At 40.9% G+C, this 12,819-nt stretch overlaps 1 protein-coding gene across 1 annotated transcript in view; it reads right to left on the bottom strand.

The window, feature by feature from the left end:
• Positions 1-12,446: 12,446 nt before the first annotated feature.
• The window catches only part of LOC140948882 (uncharacterized), a 19,036-nt gene continuing 18,663 nt past the window's right edge, over positions 12,447-12,819 (bottom strand). Inside the window, exon 6 of the mRNA XM_073398149.1 lies at positions 12,447-12,606. Coding sequence (XP_073254250.1) covers positions 12,447-12,606 — 160 coding nt within the window. The remainder of the gene's footprint in view (positions 12,607-12,819) is intronic.

Genomic DNA, 12,819 nt, shown 5'->3' with positions numbered 1-12,819 from the left:
TGTAAGTAAAGTTAGATGCATGGACACCCCATCGATTGTCGCTTACCGATTGTTGTTGTCAAATATGACTTTCACTTTTCTTTGTCTTGACAGTTATTTAAATATATTTAATTTTATAAAGCTGCTGAAAATTTAATATCTTTGATACGTTTACTATATAATACAGTTCCCTACGCTCTGTCTACCTTTATTTCTGGTTACACTTTGCGTCCAAGCGTAAGTACCTAGATACCAGCATAACACGGTGCTTTGGTCACACCTTGAGTACTTCATAGGTACCTGTGAACATATTTGCTCCAATTCGCCGTGTCGGACGCCTTTTTAAAAAGTGGGAATTATGCAAAATAGAAGATTGCCTGGGAGCTAATTAAACAGAAAATATGTGCATTGACAGAGACCAGGTGAATGAATGAATATCATCCATTATTGCGGGCGACAAGAAGAGCCCGCAGACTAATCTTGACTTGGTCAGCGGCACTTAATTAACTGTATAGCGAGATTCTTCTCGATCTGTTCACATTCTTGAGATTCCGTTGTCCTTCTAACTAATATACATGGTATGTGAACGGTCAGCTTTTTTCATGGTGTTGCGCTTGACGCTGCGTATCGCTGCATGCGTTGGATTTGTATGGGAAAAAACCTATCGCTTCTGTAACCTACGAAAATGAAAGCATTTCAATAATAAAAAATAGACAGCTTACCTTACATAAAATGTGTGTTACGTCTCTCCTGTGTGGTCCATGGGCCGATTTATGGCTGTTTTATGGGTTGTACTGTAAACGGGTTTCCTCACGTGAGTTTAAGTTATAAATACTCCTAGACTTGGTGTAGGTGTGCCGCCCGGTTCTCCAAATCTTGAGCCTGACCAAAATACTTTTTTGTACACCCATTTTTAGAGGCCTGTTTCAAACGTCGTGCTACTGCCGTAAGCTTGCTCGACTGTAGCTCGACAGCAGCACGACACTAGCACGACTTGGTTTCAGACGTCGAATTTAATTTAGTCCAATAGAACGGCTCATTTTCTTGTGTTATTGAAGTAACAGAAAAACAAGTTCCATCTGACTTCCGGTTCCTTTTCTGGCATCTTGTCAGTTTCCGCTTTCGTACATGAAAAACCCCCTTCCTGTTGAAACGAGAAGGCTTGGCAACCAATCATATTTTTTTGCGGGGTCATAACAGATTTTAACACAGATCCGCGGCGTTGATAGAAAGGTGTTTTTGATGACGTCTTGGAGAGCTCAGTTTTTGTTTTCATTTTTTCTTAAAGTTCTTTTTGGTTGTTGTAAAATAAAAGTGAAAGCTTGTGGTCTGTTCTTTTATTGAATTTGATCTGTTGATCTCAGTCTATAGCCTGATTAGACCTGCTGCAGTTACTTGACGACGGTGGCCGATGTCCGGATATAGTGACATGTTTTTGCCGTCGTTGTTGACTGAATAAGGAAAGGAATAGCAGTTTGTGATGGAGCACTGGATATCGGGCATTAGTGTGCTTCTTGTCTGGGGTGAACGTTATGAGTATTCCGGCTATAAAGCTATTTTATTACCTGACATGCAACTTGAATTGTTTTCTACAACGTGATAATTATAGGAACCCTCGAGTAAGGCTCTGTTTTACACTACACTTACGCGACAGGGTATAATATGAACACCTATCTGATATGTTTAAGACAAAAATCCCGAAAAACATATCCTGGCTGGCTGCACGTCCCCATTAAGCCCTTATAAGAGAGTACCCCCCCCCCCCCGGGGCTCGACCGTACAATGCAAGCCCAGCTTACGCACAACTGATCAAGTACCTGACAACTTGTCGATAATTAACTGATCGATTATCAGCAAATCTGATCAAAATTAGAGACAGCTGATCATGGTTGATTACGAACAACTGATCGATCGCATAGATAAAAGATCGATTTTGCGCGACAGAGAATAAGAACCGCAGCCGATTGAAAGATAGGCACAACTAATCAATTTTACGTATCTGGTGGAAATTACCACAATATAACAAGTACTACTAAATCCGATCCGTAAAACTGATTGATTGGAGTTGATAGTAAACTACCAAGAGAGCGTTTTTATTACTGACGACAAACGTTGGGAAGACAAGACGAAAAACCATAAATAGAAAGATCGGGAAGCCCTTCTTTCTGTTATTAAGAGCTTATATCCATGATTCAGAACAGAAAAAGGCTAAGATTTATAACTACTAAAAAAGTTAATTTCGAAACAAACGGCGCGCCATAGTAATCATGGATTACGGATGCGCGTTCGTCACTTAAGGAAAAATTACAGAAACGAAATGGTTAGCGCTGAAGTCAGATTGTTTCTTTCAGTAAAATTACATGAAGAACAACTTCAGTCCAACTTTACTGTGTAATGTAAAAGTGAAATAGAAAAACTCCACTGTGGTGCTTTGAACCCGGGTCACTTGCTTTATAGCCTACATCCATATCCACATCACCATCGAGGAGTAGCTGCCAAATCCAGTAATTTTTGAAATATACATGTTCTAATATATGCCGTACCCCATTACAATATTTGAAAACTAACCATTTTCAGTTCAGTGCTTAACCCTAATCACTGCAGATCAGTGCTTAACTCTCTACTGTGTTCTCTCCATAACTGGAGCTCTTTAGTTTTGGTTTCTTCAGCGATTCTAGCCTCATTCGACATTCCAGTCTCGTTCCATTATGAAAATAATGCGTTGTGTAAAATTCACAAGGTGTCCAATCTGCTTTCACTCGATGTTATCTAATGCTAACCAAACGAAATCGAGTCGAAAGGAGTCCAGTTTCTCGGTCGTGGCGCCCCTGATAAAATTTATAGGGGCGGCTACTTTGCAGTCGCCCGTGATAGCTCGAAAATTTATGCCTTCGTGCCACAGGAACACCAGATTAGGATGCGTTCTGACGAACGCGAAAATTTCCCCGGGGTGGGGGCATTTTATCGCCTAAAATGAACTTGAGATGGAGCTTTTGAACGGCTTTTTGGCTCAGGAAGGGGGCAATTGGGACAATTATTTTCAAAAACGTCAAATGCCCGGGGGATTGCCCGGGGGTTGATGTTGAAGCTCCGATTTGACCGTTACATAAGTCTAAGTCCATACTTATGGTCTAAAACCGCGACATTTAGGAGGCTTTGGAAGGCACGAAAAAATCCGCAGTTGAGTTATCCAGAATTTCCGACATTTCTTCGAGACGCTTACTCCCTAATACCGGCGTCTTATGAAGTGAGTTACAGTGGTTACACGATAAAGCCAGGAGCCCACAATTATGGGCTCCTGATAAAGCCTAGAAATTTGGGGAAACAACGAACGGACACCAAAACACAGTGGAATACATCAGAGACTTGTAAGTCTCTTGTTTTTCTCATTTCATTGTAGGAAATGTTACATTTAATGTTATGTAGCATTCGTATATCTTAGTATTGCATTTCTTATGACAAAATATAAAGACTTATTTTCAAAGGTCGTCTGTAACGCGACACCGGCGCGTCCAATTGTGACGACCGATACTCAGTAGCCTGCATAACAGGCACTTTATGAACCAAGCGAGGCGAATACGGCATTTTGCGCGAAGCTCGAGACGAGGGGAGGAGATGCCGCGTTCGCCTCGCTTGGCTATATGAATAAATCACAAAACCAAAACGTTCTCTGGGCTTTTTCACAGCCCATATTAACCCTTTTGGGTTTTTTACAGACCGACGGACAGATTTCTCTACACTTTCAAAGGCATCAACTAGTGAAATCCTTACCCTTTAACCTTCCTGAAGCCTGTAAAAGGTACCCCTTTCGGGCGGAGCCTCCCCGAATAGGCCATTATAGGGACTACCCCGGGGGGGGGGGGGGGGGGGGCTCGGCACGGCGACTAGGCGATGTGTCCCAGCAACAACCCCTTTTGTGAACTAATCGATGAAGCTTGTCGAAACCAGTGGGGAATGACACTTTCCAGTTTACAATTTGCACCAGAAATATCTTCGGGTTCATCGGAGAAGCCATCTTCTATGTTCATAAACCTGATGTTCTCTCTTCTGGAATAAGCCTCTCGGTAGAGATTTTTTGCTGTAAGTTCGTTTATGCTCCATGTTCCTTTAGATAGTATTATTGAATCAGTTATTGCTGTTGGTGGAGTCTTGCTTTGGGTGAGCTCTGTTTGCTGGGATACCCAATGATGACATTTCCAGTTTGGGATAAATTTGGCCACAAGAGTGGCCGTTTATTTCATTTAAGCATATCAAGCTAGGAAAGTCCAGATACACAAGAAGATTTATCCCAGCAAAGGTGAGGGCACACCCGCCATCCGGGAGATGAAAGTGGAGCAAAACGGGAGGGAAGGGAGGGAAAAATGTTTTCCCACTTTCTTGTTGCAGTGAGCAGAGAGGCCTTGTGCCTCGCTTTCATGTCTTAAAAACACAATATATAATGTCCCGGATGGCAGGAACGCCCCCTCCCCAGTAACTGGAGAAATGACACATTAATCAGTCAAATTAAGCATAAAACCATTTATTTCTTTCAGAAATAAATTTCCTTTAATAACTCTTTACTCGCCTCCGCCTTTTGTGTTTAATATTAAATCAGTGATTACGACTTGATGATTTTTTAGCTCAGTCGATATTTCAGATTACTGTGAGCTGGTGAAATTTCCATTTTCTTTAAGATCATTAACGGGTTTCTCCGTAGTTTGTCTGAAATTTTCCAATACTGCTGTACGCTCTTCTAGGCAGTTGAGCTTTGTCCCGATGCTTTTAACAGATGATTCTATCACGTCGAGCTTTTTTAAAAGCTCAAGGATTTCTTCCAGCTTTTCTACTATGTTTGCTGTCATATCCAGCGCGCCGTTAAGATTGTGTCTTCTTTAACTATTTCTCAGGGGCACCCAACGTCAATTTCAGAAAATCTCTGTTCCGAGGACGATCACTAGACTTTCAACTATGAAATCTGAACAGATGAAAAATTTTTAGGGGATAAAAATATGCCTTTATCTACTGTTTAAATACTAAAATACGTTTAACAATGCTATTTTTAAGTGGTTTTGAACTATATTCTCGTTGTGTGCCGCTGATTTCTGCGTCGGTCGAGATGGATTTTCCAGATTTTTTGTTGTCAGGTGAGGAGGTTGAGTCGTCTGAACTGGTCAATATCCTGTTTCTCCTTTTTCCTAATAGTTCAGTTATGAATTCGGCGATTTGCCGTTACGGGGACCTCGGATATCAGAAGAAATTGCGGACAGCCCCAATAAGCGTCTTTACACCACCATTGCTCGTCCCAGAGATTTCTTAGAAGGCGAACTGGGCTTCCACCACGCAAGAAGCGTGAAAATCCAAAGAGTTCATCGAAGTGGAAAAAGCAAGAATGGAAAGCTCCGGCCAATACTGGCCCGTTTTCTGAGATACAAGGATGTCCAGAAAATATTTTCCCTCGGGCACCGATTAAGAGAAACCGGCTTCCAAATGTTCTGCGACTATCCTGCGGAAATTGTCAGAAGACGCAAAGAGCAGATGAAGACCTTCAAAGAGGCCAGAAGAAACAACATTCGTGCATTCTTCAGTATATCGGAACCAGATAAGTTATTTATTAGAGGTCGGTTGTGGCCTGTAGGAAAAAAACTGATCATTAATTCTGAGACTGTTTCATAATTGTATTACGGGGACAAATTTACTATTCTTTTTTGCTTGCGGTTAGTCAACCCTTAGAGATGCAACTGCGACCACCCAGGAAGGAAACATTTTAACTTTGTCTCTATGTTTTTTTTTTCGATTTTCTTTTTCTATTCTGTTTTACTTTGCGTACTTTGAAATATCTTTATTTTAGACCTTTTTGTACTAAACCTACACTCTATATCTCATTTGCACAAATCGGAATGATCTCTTATGCTATTTTTCTTTGGGTGAAAGTTGCCAGTTTTTGTTTTCTTCCCTGCAACAAAAGAAATGGATGTTACAATTGGTTCAATTAATGCTAGAGGATTAGAAGACAGAATCAAGCGAAGGGAATTATTGAATTGGCTGCGGAAAAAAACAAATGGCTATGTAGTTTATTCAAAACGCTCATTGAACTGAAAATAATATGCATGACTGGCGAGCTGAGTGGGGTTATCAGGCCCTTTAATTTGCAGCTGCTGCTCTAGCAAAAAGGCAGGCGTTATCGTATCGTTTAACAATACTTTCACCTTTCAAATTTCGAGAACATACTGCGACCCTGGGAGACGCTTTATAATCTGTGACTTGATTACAACTGGGAAACAATTAACCTTGGCAAATTTATATGCTCCAAACAATGACGACTCAACTTTTTTTACCTCGGTCTTTGAGCGGTTAGCTACGGAAGCTTATAGGTGCCATCCGACATCCAATATCCGACATCCGAGATCCGACCTCGGACATCCGAGATTCGACATCCGACATTCGACTACCCTGGGTGCCAGAGGCTTTTCATGCGCAGTTTCCGCTTTCGGTCAAGTCTTAAAAGTGACCCGCGCGAAAAGCTTCGCCGCTCGTGTCTTCGGCCTTCGGCCGAACACGTGTCGGCCTGTGGCCAACGAAACGAAGCTCCCCGTCGCACGCGAGAAAAAAACTTCTAGTATCCAGGGTAACATTCAACATCCGAGATTCGACATCCGACATCCGACATCCTACATCCCAGACCTGAAAAGGATACGAGTTCGCTGCACGTTTCCTAATGAAGGAGCACACCGCGGTGATAAGCATTCGCAAAAATGCAAAATGATAAAAATATTGAAAAAACCAGAATAGTCCGCATTGTTTCCTTTCAAACCTCACTTCGTAGGTCCCTTGATCCCAGGCATTACACATCACGGCCATCCTTTCAAATGTTGAATGTATGTCGAATCTCGGAAGTCGGACGACGGGTGTCGGATGTCGGATGTCGGATGTCAGATCTCGCATGTCGGATGTCAGATGTCGGATGTCGAATCTCGGATGTCGGATGTCAGATGCCGCATGTCGAATCTCGGATGTCGGATGTCGGATGTCGGATGTCGAATCTGGGATGTCGGATGTCGGATGTCGGATGTCGAATGTCCGATGTCGGATGTCGGATGTCAGATCTCGGATGTCGGATGTCAGATGTCGGATGTCGGATGTCGAATCTCGGATGTCAGATGTCGGATGTCAAATCTGGGATGTCGGATGTCGGATGTCGGATGTCGGATGTCGAAGGTCGGATGTCGAATCTCGGATGACTTTGTCCGATGTCGGAGTTCGGATGTCGGATGGCACCTATAAGCTTTCGTTAGCAGATTTTAAGTGCGATGAGGTCATAATTGGCGGGGATTATAATTTAGTTTTGGATGTTGAGAAAGATAAAAAAGGCGGCCTTGCAAAAACCCACAAAAAATCGTTGGAAGTCATAAATAGCTATTGCGAAGACTTAGACCTAATTGATGTCTGGAGAATACAAAACCCTGAACAACGACGATTTACATGGAGACAAAAGAACCCCGAAATACAATGCAGACTTGACTTTTTCCTCGTAGGTCAATGCACATCTTGCAACTCAATCAATACAGACCATAGTTCCTGGTTGTAAGACAGATCTTTCACTGTCACACTGTGCATGTATCGACGCATAACGACATGAGAGGACGGGGCTTCTGGAACCTAAATTAAATACTTTATTCCCAAAGACCGGGAGAAGAGTATATAAAGAAAATACAATCCATTATAACTCAAACCAAAGATGAATATGCACAGTATAATACTGTCACTCCAAACTTACTGTGGGAAATGATAAAAATGAAAATTAGAGAGACACATCAATTGAGTTTGGCAGAATAAAAAAAAGAAAACTATCTCAAAAACGAGATGAGATGGAAAAAACAATCAAAATCCTAGAGGAGCAGACCGCTAACATTGAAGCCACTGACTGCCCAAATGTATGGTCAGAGTTAGAGTAGAAAAGACGGGAACTTGAAACCATAATCGAATACCAGACAAAGGGGCTATTTTAAGGTCTAAATCGCGATGGTACAATGAGGGCGAAAAAAACACTAAATACTTCAGTCTAAACTTTGAGAAGAGACACTGCAAGCAAGGAACAATTACCCAATTAAAAGTTAATGATAAAGACTTAATCCAGTCCGACAGAGAAACCTTACACGAGTGCGAGGCCTTTTATAAAAATCTCTACAGTTCAAAAGTACAAGTTAACGATTACCCGGAAGTTTTTTTTCCACCTACACGAGAAGTATTGAGTGACGAAAGAAAACAACAGCATTGTGAGGGTCTTTTGAGTGTTAAAGAGTGTTTGGAAGCATTAAACGGTATGGCCACAGAAAAAACACCTGGTACTGATGGCCTGCCATGTGAATTTTATAAAGTTTTTTGGAAAGACTAGGTGAAACACTAACAGAGGCCCTAAACCTCTCTTACCAAACAGGAAAACTAGCTGTATCACAAAGGCGAGGAAGATCGAGGAATTGTCAAGCTTACACCAAAGAAGGACGCAGATCCCAACCTGATTAAAAATTGGCGCCCATTGACACTATTAAGCTGCGATTATAAGATTGCATCGAAGGCCATTGCAAATCGAATCGAAATAGTTTTACCGGAACTTATATCAGAAGATCAGTCAGGCTTCATTAAAAACAGATGTATCAGTGACAATATACGCACGTTAGATAGCGCTATTAAGTATGCAGAAAACAAAGGATTACCCGGTCTACTTCTTTTCCCCGATTTTGAAAAGCTTTTGACACGTTAGAGAGGTCATTCATAAACCAAACCTTACGGCATTTTGGCTTTGGCCCCTCACTGTTAAACTGGGTTGGACTATTTTACTGCAATACCGAAAGCTGTATACTAAACAATGGATGGGCAAGCAATTTCTTTGAGTTAAGTCAAGGTGTTAGACAAGGCTGCCCTCTATCGCCGTAACTCTTCATACTGTCCGTAGAATTACTCGCTGAAGCTATTCGTAATAAAAAGGAAATAAAGGATATCAAAATCCAAAATACTGAAGTTAAAGTAAGTCAATATGCCGATGACACGACACTCATTTTAGATGGAACTGAAGAATCAGTAAGAGCGTCACTGTTACTGATAGAGGCATTTGACCAAGCATTTGGGAACATATCTGGCCTAAGGCGGAACAATGAGAAAACAGAGGCCTTGTGCATGGATAGGTTCTACAAAAAGAAATTGCAACCTAAAACTCTGTCTGGAAAAACAATTTTAAATGGCAACAGGAAAAGGTCAAAGCACTAGACGTGTGGCTCTCTACGGATCACCAGTTAACATTCTCTCTCAATTACAAAGAGAAATTGGCAAAAATCAAAACTATCTTGGGATGCTGGAAATTTAGAAGACTTAGCTTAATAAGGGAAAATAACAGTACTAAAAAGCCTTGTAGCATCCCAACTGGTCCATATACTCACACCTTTACAAACAAATCACCAAGCAATAAAAGAGATCAACAAGCTTTTTTTCAATTTCTTATGGAACGGTAAAAAGGATAAAGTCATGACAAGAGACTATAAAGGGGACAGAGAGGGCATCCCCCATATACACCCTATTCCATAGGTAATTCGTCTCGAGTTATTTTTAGAATCGGGATAAAGTTACCTCGCGCGAGGCGTGGATGTTTCGTGGAGGTTTCGCATGACCAAACGCCGTGCAAAACATGTCGGGCGAGAGGCAATGAAAGCGTAAAAAGATCGAGAGCATTCCTGAATATTGAAGCGAAATGAGTCGGCGCTCACCTGGGAAAAAGGAATCGCTGGACTCTTTGACAACCCGTGAAATCAGTTTAACTCGAAGTTGTCGTAACCTCAGTGCTTTAATAAAATGAGAAATTTCGCCGGTCTATTGAAGCCGGTCGTTTGTACAATTTAGGGAGTTTAAGATCCAACGACGCGGACGACAACTAGAACGTCAAAAAAACAATAGGTTTAATTAGCAAAACAACAACTTCGCACGTGCAACACACTTTTTTGTTCATTTCTTTCCCGTTTTTGCACGACTACGACGTGAAAATGCCTAATTTCGCGTTTTATGGAGGACGTAAATAAGCAACGACGAAATTTTATTTCTCTTTCTGGGCTTGAATATGGTCCCTTGAAATTCAGCTTTAGGAGGGTTCGCCTACAATTGACAAAGTAAGTGGGTAGGAATAATCGCTATAAAGACTGAAAAAAACAAACATCAAACCAGAAATTGCTCTCTTCAAACTGTAAATTATAAATGATCCTGAGAGAATATTCAGTGTGTTAAGGATTTCCCTGCTCTACTTGTTAGCTCTATACAAGAGAGGAAGGGCGATTCTTTTTTCATTTCGGTCTCGCTGACACAGCTTTCGCAGAAATCTCGCTGTAGTCGTTTTCGTCGACAAAAGGAATAGCAAAATCGCTCTCCGCGTCTTCCCCCATTTTGTTCTGCGTCATTTCGTGAAGGACGCGTGGCTCTCAGCATGAGTCATCCACGCGGAACTGATTCGCGCCATGTGATTGGCTGTTGTCTAATCCCCCTTGAGATCTGTGGTGTTAAAAATAACTCGAGACGAATTACCTATGGAATAGGGTGTATATGGGGGATGCCCTCTCTGTCCCCTTTATAGTCTCTTGGTCATGATTAAACGCTCGATCATGATCAATGACTACCCAGAAGGAGGACTATAAATGATTGATATTGCCTCTTTTAACAAATCACTCAAGGCAACCTGGATTAAAAAATATCCAGATTCAGGATAGACTACGAGTAGTCCCCCATTTTTTCTCAGGGATAGTAGAGCGAGCGAAACGCGAGCGCGCGTGAAAATCACCCCACGCGAGAAAAGGCGACACGCGGCGGGGAGATATCTCGCGTGGGATGATTTTCACGCCCGCTCGCGTTTCGCTCGCTCCACTATCCCTGAGGAAAAATGGGGGACTACTCGTAGTCTAGATTCAGGAAACCATGGCAAATGGAAAAACTTCTTTAATCTGGCGCTGGGAAAATACGGAGGAAGTCCTTTTTTTGAATTAGGAAATCTTAACAGGAAGGAATATCGATTAGCTAAAATAGAAGACCCTTTTATCAAAGAAATTGCAGAAATTTGGTCTGACACTTTCTTCGAGAGGAAAATAGTATCAAGATCATTTTCTATCTCTACCTCTTTTACAAAATTCATTAATAACAATAAATAAAGCACCCGTTTTCTGCATGGCCTTACCAAGGGTATCACAAAGGTTAAACATCTAATGGACGAGAATTCTCTCAACTTCCTTTCCCTCGACCATTTTCAGAATAGATATAATATTCGAGTAAAACCCTTAATGTTTTTCGGAATCGTCTCGGCCGTGAAATCTTTGCAATGACAAATCCCAAGAACACACCAGCAGTATGAAAGTTCTTTTAACACATTTCTCAAAAGCCAAAAATCATCTAGAATTGTTTACAAGCAACTAATAACCCATATCTTGTATAGACAAATGGCATAAAGACATCTGCTCTTCAACCGATAAAAATGTTGACTGGAGAAACGTTTTTCAAGAAGCAAACGCTTGTACAACGAGCTCAAAACTAATTGATTTTAATTTCAGATTTTTTACATAGACGTTTACCAACTTACAGCTATCTGCAAAAAATAGGAGTTAGAGAGGACGGAAAATTTACTTTTTGCCGCCACGAGAAAGAGGATTTGACGCATCTATTTTGGAAATGGCAAAAAACCAAAAATTTTTGGGATAACTTCTCGATACGGCTTCAGTCTTGCAAGATCCTCCAAGCAGGCAATTACTTAGACATGACCACCGCTTTGGGCCTAACACCAGACAGCTCTTCCTTTTAAGCTCCATATAAACTTCTGTTGTCTTATAGCTAAGAACTTTATCTGGATATGCAGATCAAAAGAGTGTTTTCCAATTCACAACAATTTCTTGTTTTATCAGAGACATATATATCTATTACAATAGAAAATGAGACACCTTCAAGCAATATAAAAAAATGGAAACCTTTTATTCTTTTCCGTGCTGAATCTTGTCTCCTAACTCCAAAAACATAAATTAGTAATATTTGCACCTACTATGAATATTTATATTACTTTCACCACAAAGAAAGCAAAAAAATGTTAAAATTAATTCTACTTTATACTAAGTACAGTAATATATGGAATTAGCACTGCTGTAATCTAGTTTAATATTTGTAAGTACTGCCATGTTAGTGTGTAAAATCGCTTTTTTTTCTTTTCATTCATTTATTTATTCCGTGGAATTTTTTGTTCTTCATTGTGTTTTACTTGCAATAAAAAAAAAAAAAAAAAAATATTGCACCGGAGATAGAACAGCCACGACGTAAATGGACCTTCTTTTGTGTTTTCTTTTTAGCTTGTCAGTTTTGCCTCCTCTCCGATGAATTTGAAAGAAATAATTCTCTGGGATACCATCACATGGTCTGAAATTGGGAAAACAAAGTTACAAGCTAAAAAGCTCTAACGCCCTAGGTCAAACCAGTTTGAATTAATGCAATCCGGCGCTGTTTCTTATATTAGTCGCTGTATTGACAGCTTGTTCAGATAAGTCGCTGAGATTATACCCTACGTGGGACTCAGGACCTTCGTTGGCGTCTACTAAAACGAAGAAGTGGTTCTCGTCTGGGCTTCTTTCTCTGCTCCTGCCCCTGTGGAAATAGAACAGATAAATGAAACTTACTTGTTGTAGTGGTTTTATTCTATCTGTTTCCACACACTCCAGTTACATTATACTTTAGCACATGTACAGTGTACAGTGGAACCCCGTTGAAACGGTCACTAATGGGCCAAACAAAATTGGCCGTATTAACGGGGCAGGCTCAAATTTCATGACTTGAGGGCGGTAATGCAAATCGCATTCA

Source organism: Porites lutea, chromosome 9, assembly GCF_958299795.1.
Source record: "Porites lutea chromosome 9, jaPorLute2.1, whole genome shotgun sequence".
Lineage (NCBI taxonomy): Eukaryota > Metazoa > Cnidaria > Anthozoa > Scleractinia > Poritidae > Porites > Porites lutea.
This window is presented reverse-complemented; position numbering and strand designations above follow the sequence as displayed.